The sequence below is a fragment of the Procambarus clarkii genome, chromosome 7, assembly GCF_040958095.1.
Source record: "Procambarus clarkii isolate CNS0578487 chromosome 7, FALCON_Pclarkii_2.0, whole genome shotgun sequence".
Lineage (NCBI taxonomy): Eukaryota > Metazoa > Arthropoda > Malacostraca > Decapoda > Cambaridae > Procambarus > Procambarus clarkii.
In genome coordinates, this window is record NC_091156.1 from 2332612 (window position 1) to 2345629 (window position 13018).

The following is a 13018-nucleotide window of genomic DNA, read 5'->3' on the forward strand; positions in this document are numbered from 1 at the left end:
ACAGATGGAATGCATTAGGCAGTGATGTGGTGGAGGCTGACTCCATACACAGTTTTAAATGTAGATATGATAGAGCCCAGTAGGCTCAGGAATCTGTACACCAGTTGATTGACAGTTGAGAGGCGGGATCAAAGAGCCAAAGCTCAACCCCCGCAAGCACAAATAGGTGAGTACACACACACACACACACACAAATTTGACAGGCAGAACCAGAGAGCCGAAGCTCAACCTCCCCGCAAGCACAACTATGTAAGTACAAACATTCAATAAATTAAAATTATCGCGATTATCTCCAGAACCTGATATATGCATTATTTATATCACGTGAATGATAGCGTTGTAAAACCTGACATTTTAACATATACAAATCATCAACATTCTTCTGATGCACCGGGAAGATACTCTCCTAATTACCGTTTCATTAATTGCGCCCTTCGTTTAATTAATGAGTCTTTGATTGTAGTCTGAAGTTAATAATTCATCTCTCATAATCATGCCGTATTATGTTTGAGGAATGTAGCTTTTCTTGTACCTCATAATAATGTATCGGTAATTAATGCTTCTTTAATTATGAGTAGGAATTAACACACAAGAACAGACGCACGCAAGCACAGACGCACGCAAGCACGCATATCCACTACAACCCAGTTTATCCGGCACTTCATGCGGGAACTTATTTAAATGCTTCTTGAAGACTTCCACCTTTACACACGCAAATCACAATTGCGTAATGCATCAAATGAACAAATCCACAACGGGCCGTGACGAGGGTTCGAACCTGCTTCCGAGAGCATCCCAGACGCTGTCTTAATCGACTGAGCTACGACATGGTCAAGAGGAGTTGTATATATGCTAGTTAGCATTGTAAATGTGTGGCCACGTCTGTGGTAGAAAATAATAATACAAAAAATAATAAATCCCCTCGAGCGCTGGCCACTCAGCCACGAGGCCCCACTGCGCCATTAATGCTTAAAATGTATCTTTTCATAACTATTGTAACTCTTGTGTTGTAATTTTGATGCTTTCAGTATTATTATTAATAATATAGTCTGTTTCTTGCTAGCTCCTACATATTATATCATTGCAATTGCAATTATAAATGTATTGACATGAATACAAAGATATATTTGTTTGTTGCAGACAAGCGATCCTCGGTTGACCTGAGCAGTGCACATGACCTGCCTGATGGAGGGAGCAGCGGGCCCAGGAGCCGGAGTGTTGGGGAGGAGGGGAGTCAGTCGAGGGGTGGCTCCCCACCCTCCATTCCCCTCTACGTTATTTACGATGAACCAGGCAACATGGTTGGGGTCAAGAGGAACAGCTTCAGAGGTCAGTAGACACAGGGATGGCTGGGAAGATATTGGGGGGATTATCTGGGCTTTTTTGGGTGGGGAGTTATGGGGGAAGGGGAATTAAGGTGGGTTATGACGGGTGGGGATATGACAGTGGTCAAAGAGGGAAGATTATGCCTTTCGCAGCTACATGACCACTATGACAAAATCACTGACGCATTAGAAGATAAACAGAATGCAGATGTGGTATACACGGACTTTGCAAAAGCATTTGATTAATGTGACCATGGAGTGATAACCTACAAAATGAGGTCAGTAGGAATAACAGGTAAAGTTGGGCGATGAATATTCAGTTTTATGTCAACCCGGACGCAGAGTAATAGTCAAACAAATAATATCAAACCCAAGAATAGTTAAAAGTTCTGTACTTCAGGGCACTGACCTTACACCACTGTTTTTCCTTATTCTCATATTAGATATAGAGAAAAATACGTCACAGCTTTGTGTCATCTTTTGCAGAAAAAAAAAATCGGCATGAAAATTACTTCTGAGAAGATATTAAAAAGCTACAAGCTAATATTAATAAAGTTTTCCATTAGGCGGCAGAAAATAACCTGATGTTTAACAGTGATAATTTCCAGGTCCTTAGATTTGGTAAAAATGAAAACCTTAAACAAAATACAGGGTACAAGATAGTCAAATCTGAAAGTAGTACATAAGGAAAGCAACATCTGGGAATAATGATATCTGACGATTTAACGTTTATGGAGCATAACCAAGCAAATATTGTGTCCGCCAGAAAAACGATAGGATAGATTATGAGAACTTTCAGCCTCAGGGATCTCATCGCAAAGCTCATACTATTCAAATCACTGGTGCTGTCCTTCCTTCAGTATTGTTCGATATTCACTTTCCCCTACAGAGCAAGAAAGATTGCTGAAATAGAGGGAATACAGAGAACATATATGGCATATATAGACACGATAAAGCACCTAAATTATTGGGATCATCTCAGAACGCTCAAAAATGTACTCTCTAAAAAGGAGATAAGAGAGGTATCAAATATTCTTTACATGGAAGAGACTAGAAGGCCAAGTACCAAATTTACACAGTAAAATAACAACATATTGAATTGAACGATATGGAAGGAAATGCAGAATAGATCCAGTGAGGATCAGAGGTGCCATAGATACAGAGAACACTGAACTTCAGAGGTCCACAGCTGTTCAATATCCTCCTATCACGTATAAAATATTCCCGTAACAAAAGTGGAAGTCTTCAAGAATAAAAACTGGACAGTTTTCTGTAAGACGTGCCGGACCAACTAGGCTTGCGTGGATATGTGGGCTTGCGGGCCGTTCCAAACAACAGCCTGTTGGATCAAGCTCTCAAAAGTCGAGCCTGGCTTCGGGCCGGGCCTGGAAAATAAGAGCAAGTCCCAGAACTTTATTCAGGTACAGTCCAGGTACAATCGTGAAAGTCAAGGGTGACCGTCCTGCACTGTTGATCTTGACATCCCTTCCCCCTCCCCGGCCTAAATCCCAACTTACCATTACATCCCTCTTCCCTCCATGTATGTGTACACTCCCAACCCATCCCTCTGCACATTCATGTTACTTCGCACCAGCAGAAAATGTTGATATATACATTAAACTATGTACTTGCTTATCAAGACTAACTTGCTTAGCTTAATGGATTCGGGGTTTAGTTCCTGCCCCCCATTATGTACCTCTTAACTTTTTTTATCACTGCCGCCCCTCAGGAAGGGTATGGCGTGCATAATCAATGAACTAAACTAAAAAACTAACACCCTGTACCACCTCGTCTACCTCCCTTCACCAGGTGTGAGTGCCAGAGGGAGGAAGGGAGGGCTTCACCCATGCAGTAACTACACAGGTGTGGGCCAGCACACCTGTCCTTACCACGCTGGGGTTACCATCACTATCCAACACACTCCTTTGCCATCCACAGGTGTCTTATAGTGACTCGACAAGGAATACATTTTCATTTTAACAGTAATTGTGGTTCAGACTGTCTCTTGGAATACTTCTCAAATATTCATAATTTGTTTAAGTTTTAGTTCTGGTCATTTATTATGTACCCCATACCCATCCTTTGAATGGTATTGGAAAAGATTACATAGGCACATAATAGGTTCAGGAACTGAACTCCAAATCTATTTAGCTAAGCAAGTTGCAGTCATAATAAGCTTGTTACATAGTTTAATGTATACTTCAACAGTCTTTTACAACACAGTGGGCTCAAGAACTGGACCACAACACTTAACTACGTAATTTACATTTATAGTGATCTAGTTACATATAATTCTGATTTAGGTGGGTGGCGGTGGGACATTTACATTTACACGTGCAAGCACTACTTGCAGTAACTTGAGATACTTGGCTACGATTTCATCATTTCAGATGAAATACACATTTCTTGAACATTTGTTATAAAATTATATCTAAATTCTTGATTATTACATTTATTTATATAGTGATATAAGATATTACGTGGTAGTGCTGCTGTGATTCTGGCAGCAGGTGAATTGTGTCTGCTGGTAATGTTAACTTGATATATGCTACTGAATAGTCTAGCCCTAACTAGGCAAGATGGTGTTGATATTCAGTGAATAAAACTCATGGAGCATTTACCTTTATTCAGCTGCTCTCCGGCAGGTTGTACAGCCGGAATCCTTCCTCGTCTGAACACACACAGACGTACCCTCACAGAGGCACACTGAACTTCTCTTAAGTTTCTAACACTAGAGCCTGCTATGAAACCCCCACCTCTTAGCACTAAGCCCCCACACCTGGGGCACCCAAGGACCAATCACAAAGACCAACAATCCCTAGGCCTATAGCTGAACTTGACTAATGACAGAGGGCCGAGTCTTCCCCATGGGAAACCATGGTTCCTGGAACCTGTCTTAATATCAGGGTGGCAGGAAGGGTCTTGAGAGTACTGTGGTTTCATTTGCATAATTTGTCTCTGAGTAACCTAATGACCCCAATGTCATAGCTGGAGCCACCCGAGACGGGAAAAGGAGAAGGAAAAGGGGGGGAGAAAAGGAACCGAGAATAGGCGAGTAAAGGTTGGCGCTGGGTGTTGTGGTGATGGTAATGGTTGGTGTTGTGGTAATGGTTGGTGTTGTGATAATGAGTGTGTTGTTGGTGGTTCATGAGGACTGCAGAGCTGCGTTTCCACCAAGTGCTCATTGTCAAATGTGTCAACACTACATCAAAAAAATTCCTGGAAATTGGGATGCACACCTGGAATGAGACTGGAATTGTATCCTGAAAACTGAAAAGCCAGCTGTTAAAGTCGCTGGAAACTTCCAGGAATGAACTCATTAGTGTGAATGTTTGTGCCGTGTGGAAGCTGGGATTGGAAGGTCACCACTTTCAAAGACAAACATCAGTGCACGAGACACGACAAGCAATAAGGGCTCTTCAATAAATACAGTTTCGATAATAAAGACAGTGGGAAAATAAATATAGTACTAGTAAACATCGTATGGGGTCTGCAGACGACACTAAAATTATCACGAATATTGTCTCAGTAAGAGACTAAAAACCTACCCAGTATCAATGAAGTATTCCACTCAGCAGTGAAAACATAATATTCAACAATGCGAAGAACACGAGCTGGATGATGGATACAAAAGGCAATCAGATTTTCCCGTAGAACGGAAAGGATATGTAAAGGCTCTGGGGATAATGATGTTGAAAGACCTCGTAACATTTAGTGAACATAACAGAGCAAACATATCATCAACAAGGAAAATGATAGAGTGGACTATGAGAATCTTCATCTCAAAGAAATGCTACCACAGTGTTCGTAATCTTCAAATCACTATTACTTTTCCGCCTTCAATACTGTTCAATACTCACCATATCCTTCAAGGCAGTAGAGATGTCAGAAACATAAAGAATACAGAAACAATATACTGGAAATTAAAACAGGCACTCTGAGAGAATATTCTCAAAAGTTTAATACAGTTTCCTGGCAACAAAACGACTTAGGCATAATGACGTCTGCTCTTCACAAACTGGAAAGGGAAAATGCCCAATCATATAAGAAATCTGGGCAGGAGAAGTGCCATTGCGTAAGCCAGATTGCCGGAGTCAAGGGTTTGGATGAATAGTTGGAAGCTAGAAATTTATGAAGTCTAGACGAGGTTGAAGGGGGAGGGGGGGCGTAGAAGGATGAGAGAGAACGGAATTAAATAAAACAATGGGTAAGAAGTCAAGAGGAGAAGAGAAAAAGTTGATTAATATCAGTGCAGACAAGGGCGTCTGTGAAGGACGAGATGAGGGATGGGTTGGTGAGAGGGAGGAGATGGAAGTAGAATGATAACGAGAGAGAAGAGGAAATTCCCCCCCCCCCCCCATACATGTTAGACTTCAGTTCGAGGCACAGAGTTAGTGTCCTTCCCTAGTTGTGCTTGCGGGGCTTGAGTTCTGGCTCTTTGGTCCCGCCTCTCAACTGTCAATCAACTTGGTGTACAGATTCTTGAGCCTATTGGGCTCTTATCATATCTAGATAGAGATAGAGTGCGGGGAAGGTAGGCGAGGGGACACGGCAGCTTCAACTACCTAGGGTAATTATACGTGGGTGATCGTTGAACTTGTTTACAAGATGGAGGTAATGACCTGTGAAGGGGAAGGGTGACTTGTTGTTAGTGAAAGTGAGGTTGGGGGGGGGGAAGGTAGTGTGAGGGTGCGAGGGAAAGGGAGGGGAAGTGAGAGTGACTTGTCAGTGTGGCAGAGTGAAAGTGTGACCCGTACCTTTGCAGACCTTGAAAATGAGATCCGGTTAAATTTAACAAAATGAGAGAATTAATGAAGCTGTTGAATACAGCGACACCAAAGCTCTGTGTCCAAACGAGAACTTGATAAACACCACCGAAGGAGACCTGATAAACCAGGCTGTGATTCATAGGGGGGCAGGTAGGTAGTTTAGAAGCAGAGTGGTTTATATGGGGTTTACCTATGACTAGGGAGAGGAGTGTTTTATCTGGGGTCTACCTATGACCAGGAAGTGGAGTGGTTTATCTGGGGTTTACCTATGACCGGGAAGAGGAGTGTTTTATATGGGGTTTACTGGAATTAGATATCAGGTTATATCGGTGGTTTACCTATAACTAGTCGAGCAGGAGAGAAGGTTTATCTATAGTTTACATATGACCGGCTTCGGGAGTCTTTATCCAATAAAACGCCCACCATTTTCTGGTGGTAAATTGATCGGTGAGGCTATTGTTAGCAGCGGCCCGCACACCCCACATAGCCATCACGGCACATATTACAGAAGCGTGTGCTTGTAATGTACTAATGTCTATTAGTACATTATAGACATTAGCGAGTCTATACTAATTCTTCATTTAAAATGCCGAAATTTGTCCCTGCAAAGAAGAAAGTTGAAACAAATCTGTTTTTTCTATTGTGCCTTGACTATCTCAACACTTCGTTGGGTCTTTTTTTGCATTTCCTGCCATATCTCTTGTTCCAGGTTTGCATCGTGGGCGCGTAGTGTTTGGAGGTTCGCAGAAGGCGTGTGGTGAGTGATGAGTGCTTGGTTGTGGCAAGTAGCAGTATGTGGAGGCGTGTGGTTGGCGCGGGCCCGCATTATCGATCGTGGTGGTGTAGGTCATCGCTATAACTTGGCGCCGAGCCCACCCTCCCGTCTCTCCTCGTCTCAGCTGCTGTAGGTTATCGTGGCCTCGGGATCTGGTCTCGTAGACTTGGGATCTGGCTTCGTAGACTTGGGATCTGGTCTCGTAGGCTCGGGATCTGGCCTCGTAGACTTGGGATCTAGCCTCGTAGACTCGGGATCTGGCCTCGTAGCCTCGGGATCTGGCCTCGTAGACTTGGGATCTGGCCTCGTAGCCTCGGGATCTGGCCTCGTAGCCTCGAGATCCGGCCACGTAGCCTCGAGATCCGGCCGGTTTCCCAATTCCAGGAACGGTCTTGTATGTTTTCGTCTAAGAGTCATTGTGTGGGTCTTATAAGCCTAAATTACGAAATCAGAAGGTTTCCTTCCTTCTCTCTTCCTGAGCCTGTCTATTGTACTCTTCTCTTTCCCCCCCTTTCTCTCCTTGGCCCTGTCCTTCCTTTCTATCTGCTGCCGGCCCTATATTCTTCGTCTCTGCCCTTCTTCTTCTTCTTGATAGTAGGTGCAGTTTGCATGAAGGGTTTGTCTCTGCCCTGTCCTCGTCGCCTCTGCCCTGTCCTCGTGAGCTCTGCCCTGCGCTCCACTTTCCGCCGAATGTTGCCGTCACCGCCATATAGCATTAGGCAAAGGTGTCAGCCCCACCGAACACTCGCCTCCTCTATATTGTCTGAGATGTGCGTCAGGCGAGGAATGGATGGTCGCTGATGGAGTGATGTGATAAACAAAGGCAGAGGACAACTGCTGCAGGTTGCTGGTCCATCAAGATAAGTTAGGTGGAACATTGCCCTAAAGTCACATACAAATATCATCAGTGGTAACGGCTCGGCTGAAATTTCATGTGTATTCAGGATGATCGAAGTTTGAGATTGCATTCATTGTCAAAATGTAAATTTGATGGTTAGGCCATCGAAACATCGTGCAGGTGGGTGATTATACATCTGGGGTGTAGGTGGGTGATTATACATCTGGGGTGTAGGTGGGTGATTATACATCTGGGGTGTAGGTGGGTGATTATACATCTGGGGTGTAGGTGGGTGATTATACATCTGGGGTGTAGGTGGGTGATTATACATCTGGGGTGTAGGTGGGTGATTATACATCTGGGGTGTAGGTGGGTGATTATACATCTGGGGTGTAGGTGGGTGATTATACATCTGGGGTGTAGGTGGGTGATTATACATCTGGGGTGTAGGTGGGTGAGCATACATCTGGGGTGTAGGTGGGTGATTATACATCTGGGGTGCAGGTGGGTGATTATACATTTGGGAGTGTAGGTGGGTGAGCATACATCTGGGGTGCAGGTGGGTGATTATACATCTGGGGTGTAGGTGGGTGATTATACATCTGGGGTGTAGGTGGGTGATTATATATCTGGGGTGTAGGTGGGTGATTATATATCTGGGGTGGAGGGATGAATATTGTGGCAGAAGCTAAACATTCTGCGCGAGGTTTTAATGTTTATGCTGTGCATTTAACAAAATAAAAACATTATAATTACCGTTAACAGTACGCTCGCCCGCTGCATCTGTTGTGCCCTGGACTAGCTTCCCTTCCCTCTTCTCCCTTCTCCCTCTTCTTCCTCCTTATCCCTCTCTTCCTCCTCCTGCTTCTGTTCCCCTCTCCCTATCCTTACCTTCATTCTTATTTATTTATACTTTTTTCCTTTCTTTGTTATGCTTTTTCCTCATTATTCTTGTTCTTCGTTTTCTTCATTCTTCACTATATCTTGTCTCGTAAGATTACAGCACATTGTGGCACTCAAGGCTGGCACTCATTAGTATTTAGTTCTGAGAATGTCGTCAAGCGTCGCCATGCACAGTGCCTTGTTTGTGGTGGTGTCTTGTGTGTGGTGGTGCTTTGTTCGTGGTGGTGCCTTGTGTGTGCATGTTGTTTACAATTACTTGATCCACTCCGGTGTTCTTGAGGGCATCCTCATAATGCCTACAAAGTTGGCCAATGCTGCTGCTGCTGCGAGATGGGGACGTTAGTATCATAGAGTATATTCCTTCATATAGTGAAGGATAGCTGCATAAATAACCATGTACGTTAATAATGTTAATAAAAGCTATTAAAAGGAGAAAGTCTTGACTGGAAAAATATCTATGAGAGCTGCTTTGACGCAGAAGCAGATTTTGACGATCTGAATCAACTGATTATTTGGATAGTGCTCGTGAATATTTTTTGTGTGTATTAATGCTGATCCCGTAAACCTCTCTCTTCATATAGCCAGATCTGTTTCACGTCTCTGGACGTTGAGTTTGTCTTCGTGGAGTATTTGAGAGTTCCACGCCGGGACTACATACTCGGGGATGGGTCTTGTATTAAGTGTATTCTATACAGTTGTCTAAAAAATTTATTTTCCCCGTTTTCGAAGGTTTAATTGAATGGTTTATTTTACTAATGCTCGCGTGTGTATGTATGTATGTTTGTGTGTTTTGATGCGTGTAGAGTAGGTACAGAAGTGACAGGTCAGTTCATCAAGAACTGTCACTAGCGATCACTGTCATTCGACATGTAGGACAGCTAACTCCGGCGCTGGTGTCCGCGCGTCCTAGATACGCCAGGGGTGCTGGCAGGAGTGCTGACCGCCGGCAGCAGCGTTACCATGCCACGGCTCACCGGTGAGGTACGTTGACGCTAATGTGTTGGCCATAAACTCGCGCCATGGTCCATATTTCTGCAACTTTTCCTCCTTCTTCTGTACCTTTCCATCTTCTACATCTTACCTCCCTCTTCCCACACACACACTTCCCCCCCAAAATTGATAATTTTTAGCATTCTTGTTTGTTGAAGTGTATGAATAGTGTTTACAATTGTTAGGAGAGCGACGGGGAGGTTGAATAGGGCGCGATAATGGAGACCAGGACGAGTGCCACCGTGATGTCACTATTAGTGCCTGTGGGGGTGTGGCACTGTAGGAGGCTCTTTGTGAAACATGAGCTGTGGGAGTGGGAGAGACGAAGAAGAAAGGATAGAGGAGTCGCCTGCTGAAGTTGTCATTATGTTTTTTACACAGCTGCAATCTGCGAGGGCCCTTAGCCTGTGGCTGGCCCGTTCCCTGAGGGCCAACCTGTCATAACAGGTGATTTTTCCACACAAGACCTGTCAATAGTTTTATATATACTATTCTCTCTCTCTCTCTCTCTCTCTCTCTCTCTCTCTCTCTCCAAGATATAGCCTAACAAATGATGGAACTAATTACAGCCTCAACTCGTGGAGGTAAGTCGTCGGACCTAGATATTAGTTTGTGATATTAATATTCCCTGCTGACTCAGGGCCAAAACACTCCTGATTGAGGTTGGCGATGTTGGCCGTACGATCGGGGTCATCTCAAGTTTTGGGTCTGATGATGGTATGTTAACTTTGGTTGTCGGTTCAGGTCGACTGTTGGTTGTCGACTTTGGTTGTTCGTTGAAGTCCACTTTGGGGGGCGGTTGAGATAGACATTAGTGTGCGGTTCAGGTCGTATTTGGGGTGGTTCTGGTCGACGTTTGGTTGTTACATCAGGTTGACTTTGGTTGTGTTCAATCCGTCTTCACGGAGAGGTCGTTGTCTGATTAAACTTGTGGAGGGGGAGTTATTCTTCTTGGCCCAGCGCTGGTAAAGAGATATAATATGGGTATGCGTTCGTCAGAACAGCATACCAATACTCTGGACCAATAACTAACGTTGCATTTCACCGTATTTACATTTGAATTCATATATGGAGTTAGCATGGGCTTTCTCGTGTTTTACTGCCTCCCACTCACTCGCTACTTTCACGTTGAAGAAATTCTTTCTTAGGTCTGTATCTCATTTGGGCTTTCAGCCTTCATTTTGTCTATCCATAGTTATGATGGGACATCTTCAAGAGAAAACTAGATAATTTTCTCCAAGGAGTGCCGGACCAACCGGGCTGTGGTGGATATATGGGCCTGCAGGCCGCTTCAATCAACAGCTTAGTGGACCAAACTCTCACAAGTCAAGCTGGGGGAACCGTCAGAATATTCGGCAGAGCAAATGGCAATTTTTCTGGAACGGTATTAACCTGCGCTTAAATACCAGTTTTGGTAGTGTACCAGTGTTGTGGTCTAGGGTTTCAGGAAGCCTCGTTTGATGACCACTTATTTATACATATCTACGAAAAAGAATAAGTTGTATCAGTTTTAACTTGTCTTTTTTTTATCTAGAAAATTATGTTCAACGTTGGAGGCACAGGGAGAGAGGGAGATGCACACACGACTCCTATATCGAGGGTAGACAAGTTCAAAATTAGGTGGAGGAGTAGTGATAGATGTGTTATTTCTGGGTGGTAGACACAAGGAACCATTGGAGTGTGCGCGAGTTTCTGCTTGTTTGTGTGTGTTGTTATGCCACTATTTCGAGACGGAGGTGAGGAGGGGAAGGTGGGGGATAATGTGTCGGCATTATACTATAGGTGTTCCGGCGATGTTTGGGTAGTGTGGGTTGGTGTGTACAGAGGCAGAGTCTTGCTTGTTACTCGAAAGGCGCGGGGAGGGCTTCGCTGCTTATAATGCTGTTTCTGAGCACTGGGGGTACATGCTCTCTGCCTTCATACTTCCTCTGTTTTGTATAAGAGAGAGAGAGAGAGAGTGAGTATGAATCTAAGAATGATAAATGATGGGGGTATTAAAAGAGAGTGGAAGAGGACTAGAAGGATATGTAGTGAAGTGGAGACAAAGTGTATTGCAGAGAACGAAATGGGGAAGACAGGTCGGTAAGTGAAAAGAGTAGATAGGGAAGGAGGGAGGGGCGAAGGAATTAATGCATTTGTACATTTAATACTACCTCCCCCCCTCCCACACTCTTGCAATAAAGCAGGGAGAGAGGAGGGATGGTGAGGACTGAGAACAAGGAGTCGGGAAAATAAAAGTGGGCTTAGAGAGTGGAGTAATCCTCTCATACAACAGTCGACTACCTCCTCGGTTCTGGAGGATTACGTCCAGGAAAAAGTATGATTTGCCATGGAATCGCTGGGAGGATGGGACCGATTTCTGGGATTTGGTGGTATTGTTGATTCATGCAAAAAGAATAATGGAAAGGCGGAGGGGGAGAAGGAAGATGGGAGTTGATTGAGGGATTTGGCGACCATTCCTCCTTACCAAATTGTGTAAGGGTTCCTTTCTGGGGATTTGTTTGTATTGGGATTTATTCAAGAGATATAAATGTTGGTAGAGGGTTGTTTTGGGTCGACATTTTCGATAGTGATAGCATCTTAAGGGGCTATGAAAGGATGATGCTAATTATAGAAAAGTGACGGGCTGAAAGGGGAAGGTGTTGAGTGGAAGGAAGAGGGGAATTCGAGAATAAGTTTAAGTTTAGAGGCATAGCTCTGAATAACCTAACCTGAAGTATATCCGGAGAGGGTTCTGGGAGTTATGCTCCTAAGCCTGGCTTAGGATCAGACTTGTATTATGAGAACTTGGCCCAACATGGTATTGCTTTTAGCGGCTGACAGACCCACACACCCATCACAGTCCGATTCTTGCAGGAACTTGTCTAATTGACCCTTGAACACGTCTGAGGTCTAATTCCCAACGTCAGGAACGAGCCGTTGTCAAGAGAAACTATATGAAAAGCGTTTTCATTCAATTGTCGTAATCAGTGAATCAAAAGAGATTTGAGTGTTGACTACCTGCCTGCTCACGTTCGTCTGCTTGACTGCACCTTCGGCCCGGGTTTTTGCTCGCTCCAGACTCAAATATCGTAAATTACGACTTTTTACATTTAAATATTCGGTTCCCAAGTGCCTTTCACACCCCCGCTTTCTCTTCTTCCTTATCTCACATTTCCCCTGCCTGTCGTTCTCCTCACACATCTCCATACGTCTATGTATTTTAACGCAATTTATTTTAGTGAAACATACTATAATTTATTATAGTTTGTGAAGCCCTGTACTAGTCACGTGGGGAACCCTCATACTAGTCACGTGTGGAACCCTTAAGATAAAACCAAACAATGACCTTCAATAAATCAACATCCAAAAGCAATTCGCGATAACCGCAGTTGTCAATAATAATCTTAGAATAATTACACTGGCGAGGCAAGTCCAC

At 43.9% G+C, this 13018-nt stretch overlaps 1 protein-coding gene across 1 annotated transcript in view; it reads left to right on the forward strand.

Moving 5' to 3' along the window:
* Positions 1-13018, forward strand: part of LOC123761329 (rho guanine nucleotide exchange factor 10) — a 335115-nt gene that overhangs the window by 166168 nt on the left and 155929 nt on the right. The window contains exon 3 of the mRNA XM_069312182.1: positions 1141-1329. Coding sequence (XP_069168283.1) covers positions 1141-1329 — 189 coding nt within the window. The remainder of the gene's footprint in view (positions 1-1140; positions 1330-13018) is intronic.